The sequence below is a fragment of the Phaenicophaeus curvirostris genome, chromosome 10 (assembly GCF_032191515.1).
Source record: "Phaenicophaeus curvirostris isolate KB17595 chromosome 10, BPBGC_Pcur_1.0, whole genome shotgun sequence".
Taxonomy (NCBI): domain Eukaryota; kingdom Metazoa; phylum Chordata; class Aves; order Cuculiformes; family Cuculidae; genus Phaenicophaeus; species Phaenicophaeus curvirostris.
In genome coordinates this window covers 6926249-6939528 of record NC_091401.1, presented here as the reverse complement: position 1 = coordinate 6939528, position 13280 = coordinate 6926249, and the positions used below count along the sequence as shown (strand labels likewise).

General features: G+C 41.8%; 1 protein-coding gene across 1 annotated transcript in view; it reads right to left on the bottom strand.

Moving 5' to 3' along the window:
* LOC138724734 (IgGFc-binding protein-like) overlaps positions 1-13280 on the bottom strand; it is an 83426-nt gene that overhangs the window by 10779 nt on the left and 59367 nt on the right. The window contains exons 52-63 of the mRNA XM_069864952.1: positions 9950-10038; positions 9503-9680; positions 8888-8996; positions 8303-8394; positions 7525-7701; positions 5265-5467; positions 4843-4987; positions 3887-4128; positions 3063-3227; positions 2482-2606; positions 1499-1767; positions 69-277 (exon numbers count right to left, since the gene is read on the bottom strand). Coding sequence (XP_069721053.1) covers positions 69-277; positions 1499-1767; positions 2482-2606; positions 3063-3227; positions 3887-4128; positions 4843-4987; positions 5265-5467; positions 7525-7701; positions 8303-8394; positions 8888-8996; positions 9503-9680; positions 9950-10038 — 2003 coding nt within the window. The remainder of the gene's footprint in view (positions 1-68; positions 278-1498; positions 1768-2481; positions 2607-3062; positions 3228-3886; positions 4129-4842; positions 4988-5264; positions 5468-7524; positions 7702-8302; positions 8395-8887; positions 8997-9502; positions 9681-9949; positions 10039-13280) is intronic.

Here is a 13280-nt window from a genome sequence, read left to right as displayed (position 1 = left end):
TTCAGATGGACAGGAACAACCTCATACAAGTTTTGCAGCCAAAGGTTTGCTCCATAGAAACTACTTACACTGTAGTAATTGTTGTCATCATCCCTGCAGCCACAGTTGCCCAGAGGTACACAGTTGCCATTACTAAGCACATAACCATCATCACACTCACAACCCTCTGTGCACTCTTCCGTCTTCTCACAAAGGGAAGAGGCAAAAATGTCATTGCATGTTGATGGGCAGGTGGAGACACAGTCCGTGTAATGGCTGTGAGGTAGGCAGGGCAGTGCTGCGTGGGTGAAGAGAACAGAGCCAACGTTATTAAATACATTTAGAAAGTGCACTGCAAACACATTGGCCTGCCTGAAAGCTACAACTTGGCCTAAAGAATGGTAGTATAGCATTGCCTTTCAATAGCTTATTTTGATCATCAACCAGTTTTGATTTTGAATATTTTATTTTAAAAAAAACCAACAAAGTCAAAGTAAAGAACCCTTCCTGGAGCTGCTGATTCAGTTCTGTTACTGGTATGCCTGGCATACTGGTGGCATCTGGCGCTAGATCATTCAGATGCAGTATTCCAGTTCAACTGCAAATGCCTCTGTGGGCACTGCTAGAAATTAGAATACTTAGAACAAATTCCTTAGAACGATCAGCCCCCTAGTGATGCAAACCAGGTGTATATCCAGCTTAACCACAGACATGCAAGAACAATAGATACACATTTTCAGACTGAAGATTCATCTAAAACTATGCCCTGTTTCTGCCAGTGACTAGAGATGCATAAGGGGACAGTTCAAAAAACAGGGTAGCAGGACAAAAGTTTAATTTGTTCATTATTTTCCTCCAGTCGTGGCAAGGAGGCAACTCAGAATTTCTGTTGGACCCGTTCAACATTCATTCGGCTCATTTTTTAACCAGTTAATTGTTTTGTCCTTCACAACATTATGTGATAATTAATTCCACAATGTCATATTAAGTTGTGAAAAAATAATAAAAAGAAACACACTGTGTAATCTTTACTAATATTTACACGATTTGTTTGTAGGTTCATTGAACGGGAGTGAGGCACATACACTGGGAATCAATCTAAGAACGTGGCCTTTCATAAGAAACTGACCAAATTGCAAGTTTTCACACAAAACACAGTGAGCGGCATTGAGTCCTGTCTCCTAACATAGTATCCTACTTTGTTTTCGCCTTCTGGTTATATTATTGCTTGATTTTATACTCATTGCAATATCTCATTGCGCTCATTTGGCTTCTAAAGCCATTCTATCTCCACATTACTGTCAATAACTTGTCTAGTCCTGAGTTATCACTGGGTTTAGCTCAGCCTGAACATAGTTCAGTGCAACAATGGAGTCATAAAATCATAATAATACAATTGCATTTTATGAGAAGTTGCATTGAAATTTCTTTTACGTAACTCATTCACCCAATAGTGCTGACTTGTTTCCATGCTATCAGCCATCCAAGTTTCAGTTTTTTCACTTGCTTGTGCACTTACGGCAGAATGTGCTATTCCTCCATTTAATGTTGACTCCATGATCCCTGCAGTTGTCCACATAGACTTGAACTATGTCGCAGAGAGTGGACATCATGCCATCGTACTGGCACATGTCATAGATGCAGATCCGTATGAAGTCTTCGGGATTGACTAGATTATGACATGCTTTGAATTTGTCTGATTTTAGGACATTGCACTGGCTTTCAATGACTGGTTTATTCTCTGCAGTGCAAGGTGGAACATCATCTTCTCTCAAGTCTGATGAACAACTGCATTAAAGAACAGACACAGCTGCATGTAAGTTTCAAAGACATCTATAAGACAGAGACCGAAAGTTGTACAAACTGTTTCGACTGAAAGGTTTTAAAGATTGCTAGATACTGCAGGCTTCTTTCTGTCTATGAGTGAAAGATTAGGCAGAAGTTGACCTGTCTGGCAACCAGCATGCTGTGTCTGACTCTCATTAGTCTCACTTGACCTTGACTAGAGGATGTATTTCACAGCTTGACCTCATACCTGCCTCATCACTATGCGCTGTGTGGTGGTCTGGACTCTTGGCTTCCACCCTTGGGCCTACCCCAGTTGTCTTGCTCCGGTAAAGTGGGATGGAACCTGGCTGGTGAGGCCACTGTTCTTTCGGATGTGTTACTTCCCTGTCTCTTAGGGAACCACTGGCCCTCACTGTTCCCCAACAACATTGTCCTGCTCTAGGTGTTTTCATCATAAGATAAACAGAGGCAATGTCCACGCTGTGGACTATTCCAAAGCCTAATTCCCTAAGTGTGTATGTCAATCAATAGAATCGCTGTGTTTTCCCTCTGGCCCATATAGTGGCTTCATGTGGTGATGGCTTTTTTACGAGCTTCAAATTCAAGAAAAGTCTCATGCACACAACTTATATGTTACAAAGTAGCAAACAGTCAAAACAGTTGGAAGGAGGCTGTTCCTCAAGGAAGATGCAAAGTATGAGAAGTTATGTTTACCCTTCATCACTGTCCTCCTCCACTTTCCAGCTATTTCCAAACTGTGTGACACTGACGAGTGTACCATTGGGCAAGAACAGATCGTCTTCACGATTGTCATTGAAGTTACCACACATGCCATGTACCTGCAAATTATTAAGAACCATATTCTAAGCACTTTCTGTTCTACATCAGCTTCCCCAATAACTTCTTATTCATTGCCTATGAAATGATGTGACCAAATCACCACCAACAAGCAATCTTGTAATACACATTTCAGACGTACTCACTAGTGTCTCACTGCACCCATGGAGAAATAAAATAGAAACTGCAGTAAATCTGTGGTTCCCTAATGCCTCAAGGCATTTAATTCAAGAATCTGGATGTATTCCCCTAGCCAGGTAATTTTCTTTAACTACCCCTTTTGAACACAAGGAAATTGTTGAGAAGAAGAAAAAATAGAAAGGAAAAAAAATTATGTGTGTCACAATACAGCTACTAAGAAAGATGCAGTAGTAAAACATAGAAATAAAAGTAATTAAAATAGACATTCAAAGCAGCGGTTTTGAAATAGTGTGAGATGTTTAAATACTAAATCTTACCTTTGAGAAATAAGACTGTGGAAGGGTGATTTCCAGGTGGTGGTTGCCATCATATTTCACTGCTGCACCAAAGTCAGTTTCCACTACTATAAATCTGCCAACGTTTCCAATGGACAAGCCTCGCAACCGGTTCTCTACTGGAGTGTAGACTCTCTCATTGTTCAGCTAGAAGGGTTTGTCATTTGTTAGTAAGGACATTATACCATGAAAGCATTTCTGTTCACAGTCTGCATTTTTTGCAGTGCTGGAGATTTCTCTATGACAGTTTTAGCTCCTTTAGACTTCCACCACTGCATATTCCAACTATGGGTTGCAGGAATCAGCTTTTTAGGTGAGAACATCTGGGCAGGACTCATAGCCCATGCTGTTACAGGGATCTGGAAGGATTCCTGGTAGTGAGAAAGTCTTTACTTATCTGTTGGGTGGATTCCCTGCCTTTGGTACTGCCATGTATCCCTGTGCTACTCTAGACCAATACGGTATGACTTGCTTTTCCTCTGCTCTTGTTAGCTAGCTATAGGTGATAGAATTGACAACAGCTATTGAAGTGGGAAGCTCCATTCTTTAGTTCAGGTAACAATTCTCTGATCTAGAGGCTCTGGGTTCCATATCCAAGTTATAGCCAATACAGCAGTAAACCCATAACAGAAGTCTTGGGAACTAGTGAGAGATTATATTTCCCTATGAAATTTAATGGAGGTGCCCACAAGTACTAAGCATATGCATACATATTTCTTAGGAAACACAAATATCCTCTCTTGCAGCTACTGTAGCGAACTAGTTTTAAGACACTTCTAACCAGACTGAAGAGCACCACTTCTTACCAGGATTCCTTGGCTTTTCTGAAGGGTGATTCGTACACCATACACGTCTATGTAGACTTCTTTCAGGTATGTGGCCCCTCTGAGGCCTCTATCTTCATTCTTGCCAAGGATGGTTATAGGAATGACGTTGTTGGTGTCGACAACCTCAACCAAGGTGTAGGTGCAGGTACCCACAAAAGTGTATGTGATTCCATCAAAAGTGAAATAATGGGGATCTCCTGCCACTTGACATGTTGCTTGACCTGAAGATGAAAAAAATGGTCTAAGAATTTCGGACTGGATTTCACCATGGAATCAACTGACCAAAGATATTTGCATTAGCATAGCAATCTAATTCTGATTGTTATTATGTGGGCACACCTTCACAGAGTTATCTCAGGTCCATGTCAATGACATTTATTTGGAAATAAGGAATATCCAGGAAGTCTCTCCTAAATTTACTTTGCAAATTTTGTGCAAACTTGGCAGCAAATGGACCTTTTTATAAATTTCTGTAATGGTAACTGAGAGTAGTACAGAGCTTTCCTATTTAGCTATGTAAAAAAAAATAATTATATGTTTGTGTAAATATAAACATAAGCTAATTTGCATCTATATACATAGATACTTAATGCACTTGCCATCACCCAGACTCTCAGAAATGCATTTCTCAATTATGCCCAAATTTAGAGCTTGCGGCACTGCTGATGCAGGGCTTGAATTTGTATTATCAAGCCAAAAGGAACCCAAGTGACCTTGTGAGCTTTTGGTTAGCATCCAGTTTTGCTGATATCCACTACAACAGAAGGGGATCTGTGCTTGCAAGACAGATCATGGTGACTGTTCATCTCTTAGCACTGGCAGCAATCAGCTGGGACTTAACTTTGACATCACACAAGAAAAAATATTTGTAATACAGCTAGAAGAAGGATCTAATGATGGCATTGACATTAGAACCATTTTCAGGCAGATCTTACCATTGGAATGACAACCCAGCACACCATCCTTAATACTGCATTCCTCTCGGATGCCACACTCCCAGGATGTGCATGTAATGATGTTATTAGCATTGCAGGTGCAGCGTTCAGTGCAGGGATAACTGGTGAACCAGCTTTCATCCAGCTGAGTGGAAGAAGAGTATAGAGTATATAAGATAAGATAAATTGGAAGTTAATAGCATAAGGGACAATTGAATTCCTATCATCTGAATGTGCATGATATATGATCATTTGGGTAATTGTAGCCGCACAGCTCAGGGATCAGGAAGGCTGGCAAAATGTTATTATTAATGATGTAAATAATAACTGTGTTAGTAACATTTTTTTATCTCTCATGGTGATAAAGAATGAGTTCCCCTGTTCATTCTTTATTTTTTCTTTAAATACCCGAGGTAACTTGCCTGGTGATACTGGTTTTTTTCATCAACACAACCACAGCTGCTTTCTGGCACACAAATGTCTCCACTCAAAACGTAGCCTTCCTTACAGAAGCAACCTTCCACTGGTAAGGAACTGCAGGAATCAACTCCTGAGATGTTCAGACAGGTAGAGGGACACCTAGTGCCACAGCTCTTGTAGATGCTGCCTCCAGGACAGGACATTGCTAGAGATAAAGAGGAAAAATAAGATCACTCAAAAGAGCAAAATAATGATAAAGGTTTTCTTGATGCTTTCACTGTTTCCCTCTGAAAATATACAAAAAATTGTTGCTAGAAGGTCTGACACTGGAGAGAGTGAGTACAAATTATGTTCTTGGAGTGTGAGAGGGGTGGCTTTTGGTAGAATGGGTAAGGCAGGTGGGTAACCCTGTGCTTAACTGCACAGAAGAAGTTAAACATTGTAGGCTCCCTTTGAAGGCAAACCTGCTGTAGTCATATAGGACTAATTGTGCTTGGTTCAGTAAAACTTTTTCTGCAGGCTTAAAGACAGAAAGTTACTCCTTTAAGTGGACAGAAGAATGTTGTCCTATACCAAATGATATGGCCCTGTTACTATGGTTACTGTTTGAACAGCTGTCATGTATTCAAAAACAACTAAAAATCAGACTCTGTTTTTCACTGAGACCCCTTAAGGGAAATATATCATACTGTCACACCTCTCCTGCTCATGGTAGAATTTGGCTTCTGTCACTCAAAGCATGCTCTCCAGGAAAGGCATGAAGCATTTGTCCATGTCTGTCATCTAAAAAAGCCTCTAAATACTGATTCTGGATAGTTTCTATAATAAATCGCTACATATTGACTTTCATTTATTTCTGTCTCTACAGCAGGATCTCTTAGTCCTGCAGGCAATTACAGCCAACATCTCCAGCCATCTAGCCAGAACACCTGCCCTTTGTCAGGTTCTTGATTCAGTTTTTATATGAATTACTGATGGAGGAAGCACTTGAGAGTCAATCTCCTTAATGTGGCTGAGACTTGTTTATCACTACAGTCAAGCCATAGATACTTAGGTCCTGGGCTATGGCCTCAGCCTATGGAGTCTGGATGTCCAGAGCTTGAATCTGATTTGGAGGGTTAGAAGCTTATTTCTTGCTCTTCTTATATTTTTTATATTTATTTATTTATTTATTCATTGTTCTTCTTTTTACAGATGAATTCTCTGTGCTCTGTTCTCTAAGGACTGACTTAACTGGGTGCTTTAAAACCGTTCTAAAGTCATAGTAACTCTTTTTCCAAACTGAGCAGCTCCCAGAATCTCTCAGGTGTTTGTTTTGGGTTTTTTTATGGTTTAGTTTCAATGCAGAGCTAGTTGTTCATCACAGGGAAAAAAAACCAAAAGAAAAAGAAAAAAGGAAAAAAAAGAGAAAGAAAAAGAAAAAGAAAAATAAAAAGAAAAAGAAAAAGAGAAAAAGAGGTGCAAAACTATAGAAGGTGATTTGCTGAAACTGGTATAACCAAGATTAGTGTAAAAGACAAAAAACGTGTGGAAGAATTATGGTTTATTTCAGTGTGGTTGACCTGTAGAAGATTTTTTTTTTTTTCTCCAGGTGTGTACTTTGTGGATGTAAAGGTCGAGTAGAAGATGCCTGGCAAGTAGAAAGGTGCCTAATGATGCATAAAATCAGCAGCAGTGGAGTCCCTGTAAAGCTTTATTCTAAGAAGTATGAGTCTATTTAATGAAATTTTCCATAAGGTCATTCTGAGGAGAATTAATTGGGAGAGAGGTGAGAATATTTGATTTCTTTGCTTTAAAAAGAAATTCTTGTAAACTTCCTACAAGTAGCTGTTTCTCCAGGTCTCTTATTAAACTAGTTTTTTAACCAAAAGCCATCAATAAGCATTTGCGTACAGAGGACTACCAGCTCTACTTAGATTGAGAATGATAGATTTTTAGTGGAGCAAAGCAACAGCTACTTCCCTAATGCAGAAGCTCCCATAAGATACAGTTGAATGTAGTCAAACTTTTCTAAGAAACTAATAGCAAATTATTAAAACTTTAAGGATTAGACCTACATGTATCCAAATGTTCATGAAATAAGTGTTTTATACAAACACTGGAATGGTACTGAAACTGAAGCAGGCTCAAGACATGACAGAAGATAGATTATACTCGATGTGTTACATAAAATTAAATAACATGCATGAAAAAGGTAAAGGAGAACATGCATACTTTTGAAATTTTATTTCAGAATAGATATTTATAAGTCACAACACTCACGGCAAAGAGTAGCACTCCTCCACTCTATGCATATCCCAGCATTGGTACACGACTCAGCGTAGGCCTGCAGTCCATAGCATAAGGATGTTGACTGCCCACCAGTGAAACACATGTCATAAACACAGTTTTCAAAGAAATTCTCTGGGGGCACTTTGGTATGACAATCCTTGAAGATTCCTGTGTAAATCAAGGAAGTTATATAGAAGGATAGAAAACTGGGAATAAGATCACCATCACCATCTATTTTCAGTCACAGCTAATGTATAGTGAGTGCTGCCTGCTAACTTTGTTTAGGAACTTGAACTCAAACCTGAAGCAGAGCATGTACAACAGGACTTGGCCCTCTAGATCAGGATTTCTTCTTTTTGCATGATTGATACAACACAGCTTATATAAATTAAGAGTTGTTGGCTAGGCAATCCACTAGTTCTATACAACCGCGGGGTCTCTCCAATGCAGGGAACATCTACAGATGTAATACATGCAATAACAGTGCCCTCTGAATAATTTCTTTTAGCAAGCAGAGTGCAAGTCACTATAAAGCAAAGGGAAGCTATGGCTCCCTGTGCACATTCCCAGATATTCTTCATGGGCATATAGGCACTGTCTGAATGGTTGACATATTTTAACAAAGCATCTATGAGTCTTACATTGGCCATTTGCACTGGAGATTTTATATGCTTCCAACATGAGCTAAGAACAATGGACTATAGAGAGGAACAACACATGCTATAAAATGTTCCATCACACGGTTCCCAGAGAAATACCAACATACGACCTGTTGGGTCTGTGATCATGCCACATGCTGTATTCTTCTTTGCTTCACTCTCCAGCACTGGATCACATTGCTCTTCTGTCCCAATGGAGCATCTGGGTAAAGAAAGCAAAATCAAGTGAGTGTTTCTGATCCCTTACTATCAGGTTTTCAGTGAAAGATTGACATGTGACAACCCTGCACAACAGGGTATATTTTATTACAATTGCAAGACTTAATCCAGCTTCTTTGAAAAGATGATGTCAACCCTATCACTGAATGGACTCCATTTTTCTGCCTTCTGGGCTATTCAAAGTTTTAACTGAAAAAAAGACCTAGGAAATCCAGTTGCGGTTTCCAATCAGGGAACTGGACTGAAGTCCCACGCCCCTTAACACTCAGCAGGTAGTTCCTGCTTTGGCAAAAAAAGACTTAAAGGGCACAAGCCCTCTCTCATTCTCTGTTTAATATAAAAGTTAAACTCCCAACTTCAAAAAGGCGAGTTGAAAATGTAAAATGGCCCTGGATGACAAAGCCAGTGAGTGGATGGATGTTTGATTTTAGAGAGTTTGATTAACAAATGCCATGTGATTAAATTAATATACATACATGGTGTCATTCTCAGGCACAAGCCAGCTATGTCCAAGATCATTGGAATTACTTGCAATATCACCATTGGACTTTATGTTGTCATCATTTGGATCACCATTATAATTACCTGTGAGAGTAAAAAGAGATTTATGGGACACATGAAGTTCACACCTGTAAAAAAACCCTAGGTTTCAGGTTGTAAAATAAAATACAATGAACTAGGGAGAGTATTTGTTCAATATCACTGTATTCTGGCAAAATAAGAAAAGCTCAGCTGTGTTTCAGACTTTGACCAGAGCTGCTGTTCAGGCTTGTGGACTTGAAGTAAGAAATCTGTAAGTTCTTATGTAACTAGATCGCATTACATATAAGAAAGAATTGCTTAGCTAAAATAAGCCAACTCATTTCCTTGGATCCTACCTGTAGAATGTTGGACTTAAATCAAATGGTGTTATTTGCACCATTAGATGATTTCTTAGGTAGATTTCCTGAATTAAAAGTGTGGAAAACCCATGGAGAGTTAATTGAACTAGGACATTTCAGATGTAAGAGTAAGTATGACACGCTAAGAAAACAAAAGTTTAAGTAATCATCAGCTTCTACAGCTAAGAAGTGACTAGGCCTATGACTTACCACAGAGGCCACAGAGCAGACCGCTGTAAGTAGAAGGCACAGAGACCTCTGCATAGTGATTTCCATCATATCTCACCCACAGTCCAAAGTTGGTTTCCAAGAGGATGTATCCACCACTGCTTTGAATACTGATCTTCTTTTCAATAAATACAGGCAGGTTCATTCTGCTGCCATTCACCTGCATAGCAAGTTGTAAAAGTCAGTGTATTGGCTGCTGGGACTCCTGAAAGTACCAGCAGCTAAAATAGACCAGTGAATCTGTGCACAAGGGAACTGGAAGTAATTAAGGAACACTTATACTGACCAAATTTGTTTGACATCACATTAGAAGAGATACATTTATCTAATAATAAGAGAAAGTTTGCTGTGAACTCTATAAACAGAGAAAATATTTCATTAGCTTCATACCAGTTTAAAAACATGTATTTTAATCAAGCATTTACTTACATTCAATTTCTTGTTTTTTAGCAAAGAGATGTGGTTGCCGTAGACTTCCACTTGCACTGACTTCACATAGGAGACTTTGGTGTTGCCTCCTCTGTGCTCATTTGTTGTGGACACTTCGAAGTATGGAAGACTCTCAGAGATGTGGCACACTTTGGAGAGGGTGTAAGTGCAATTTCCCATGAAATTATGAACTCTGTGGTCAAAAGTGTTATAATGTGGATCACCAGAGGCACTGCAGGAAGCACGGTCTGGGAAGACAGACAGACAGAAGAATTCTCTCTGAATCTCTGACAGACTTCTGCAGTTGCTTTTTTCCCCACTTTGTTTTACTCAGTAATTGCTGCTCAGCTATAACAGTGACTGCATTAATCAAAACATTTCAAATCCCAGCCCAGCCTCCTGTCTCTGGACCCTTAAGGAATCTGTACTCTTCTGTATCAGAAATCTATGCTAGAGGCTGAGAAAGAAATAAAAACAAAAAGCTTTGATGTTAGAAAAGGTTTGTTATTAAAACATTATTATGTAGAGTAGAGCAGTGGGGTTTTAGTGTCGATGTCCGAAAGGCTATTTCTGACTAAAGAGGAAGAATCTACTCAAAATCTTTAAAGGGCTGGTTAGCCAGAACTCACTGCTCCACCACCAGCTGTCTGGAGTTCTGTACTCACATCAGTTATGGGACACTTGTTGAACACTGCACACACAAAACACTCTTTTCACACTTCAAAAAAATATAAAGATAATGAGTCATAATATGTCAGATACGTAAAAATGGAGGTATGCATTGTGTGTCCACTTGTGAGTGAAATCTGGGTAAGGTTTTGAGTGCTAACAGGAAATTCCCATTAAAAAAAATAACTCTTTCCACTGAATCTTAGCAGAGCTAATCTTGCAGGAGTTTTTTGGTTTTTACCAACAATAAAAACAAACAAACAAAAAATAGAGGTCCTTACCTCTTCTCTATTATGCCATGGGATGTTACAAAAAAACCTCATGTATTTATGGTTGCGTAACATGTTAACCTTAATTGCTTATAAGAAAATTACTAGAACTCCAGGACCTACATACATACCAATTACCCAAACCCACAGAAGACATCCAAACTAACTAGGTGAGCTACCACTATACTGTCTTTAAAAAGCTGACATATGTAGAAGTCAGTACTTAAAACTGGAGGAAAGAAGCAGTTAAAATTTATCTGTACAGGTATTATAGAGTATTTCCAAAATACCTCAGCCTTTCCAGGTCGATATACTAAAATTATATAAAAAATAAAGACAGGACGAAGAAACAGAATTTCAGTATACTACAAAATATAAGAGTACTATAATCTGCCTGGACCGAGTTGCAGATAGAAGACGTCAGTGTCAAAACAGGAGTATTGTTGCAGGCAGCTGGTCCACCCTTCCCAAATATCCCAACACCGTGACAAGAGAAGCCCAGGGCAAAAGCCACAGAGCGTCATCTCAGAAGGAGCCCTGTCACTGAAGGGCTCTGCCACCAGAACAGCTGGGTGATAAACACAGGCTAGGCACTTCACACAGGCCTCTCAGAGTGCAAGGAGCAGAGGACATGCTTCATTCATCACCTCCTGCTGCCTCTTCTCCCCAGCCCACCTTGCACACAGCAGAACATCAGCCCCATGACCTGTCTACCGCTTTTACCAAGAGACGGAGAAGGCATATGAAAAGACATGGATTATTGTTTCCAGGCATCAGGTTCAATCCTCCTCTGACCCCGAAATGCCACAAGCGTAGGTGCCCCACCCAAACCCTCAGGACGGGAACAACACACAATGTGTGTCTCAACAGCAGCAGTACCTGAGGTCGTCTCAGGTGTTGGCGTTGGTGTTGGGGTTGATGGCGTGTGTGTTGGCTCCATCGTGGTGTCTGGTGGTGGAGAAGGTGGTACTATGGAGAGACGGAGACAGAAGAGGTCACTGTCAAAACGGGAGTAATGTTACAGACAGCTGGTCCACCCTTCCCAATCACCCCAACACCGTGACAAGAGAAGGTGAGGGAAGCAATTGCAGAGCATCATCTCAGAAAAAGCCTTGCCACTCAAGGGCGCTGTCGCCAGCATAGCTGGGTGATAAACAGAGGTTAGGCAATTCAGCAGCTAAGCCCAACATCTTGGCTGCAAGCCTTGTAATCCATGAACAAAACGGTGACTGCAGGCAGTGCCAGCGCTCCAGTCTCCCTCAGGAAAGCCTGTGGTATCCCAGCCACAGAGAGTCTCTTTGCCCAAAGGCTGGCCCACTGGAGCGTTTAGGTGACACACAGAGAAACCTCCAGCACAGCTGCCCCATTCCTTCAACGTGGGCCACAAAGAAGATGAGCAGCACGCTTACCACAGACAGTGCCAGCACTCCAGTCTTCCAGAGCAACGCCGGCCTCAGCACAGGCTGTGGCGTAGGCTGCCAGGTCACTGCAGAGATACTCCCTGCTGCCACCCGTGGCACACTGATCATAGACACAGCTCTCAAAGTATGTGTTGGGCGGCAGAACCGCATGGCATGGCTGGAACGGGCCCCCGAGCTGCGTGAGGTTTGCACACTGCTTGTTAGCTGCCTCCTCCTCGGAGGGGGAGCAGGACACAGGCGGGATGATGGCTGGGTCACACCTACAAAGCAGACAGATAGCCCTGAGCTCTCAGCAGGCTCTGGACCCCAGCCACATCAGCTCCTGATCTGCAGCGCGTGGAGCGGAGTGGCAGAGCCATACACACAGGTCACCGAGGACATCAGTGCAGCGTGTCTGTGGGGAGAGAGCACTGTGCACCCTGACTGCATGGAGAGGTCTGGACACTGCCAGAAGCGAGCCAGCCTTGAGGGGAGAGGGGAACGGCCACACGTCTGGCACCCACTTGCAGACAGGACATCCCACTGGTGGGTGGTGAGACGCGAGGATGACGTGCCTGCTGCTGCTGTGAAGCCTCTACATGTTCTCACGCTCATTCTCACACTGCCTGCCTCCTCTCCCTTGCCCCCTGCCTGCTATTCCCAACCCTCCCTCCCTTCTGCCCTCACAGCTCTCCCCTCCACACTTCCTGTTGTCCAACGTGAGGAAAGAAGGACTCACAGCCACTCATCATCCGGCACCATCCAGCTGGCTCCAAAGTCGTTGAAGTCGGGCACAACAGCTCCATCGGGCCGCATGAAGTCATCGTGCTGGTTCCCAGTGTACGTCCCACACAGCCCACACAGCTTGCCTTTGTGCTTCTCTGACACTTTCACTAGGAGCTCATGGTCCCCGTTGAACTGCAGCTGCAGGCCCAGCTTGGTAGAAACCCGCACGGAGGAGCCGCTCAGGGAAACGGTCACACCGGGGACAGG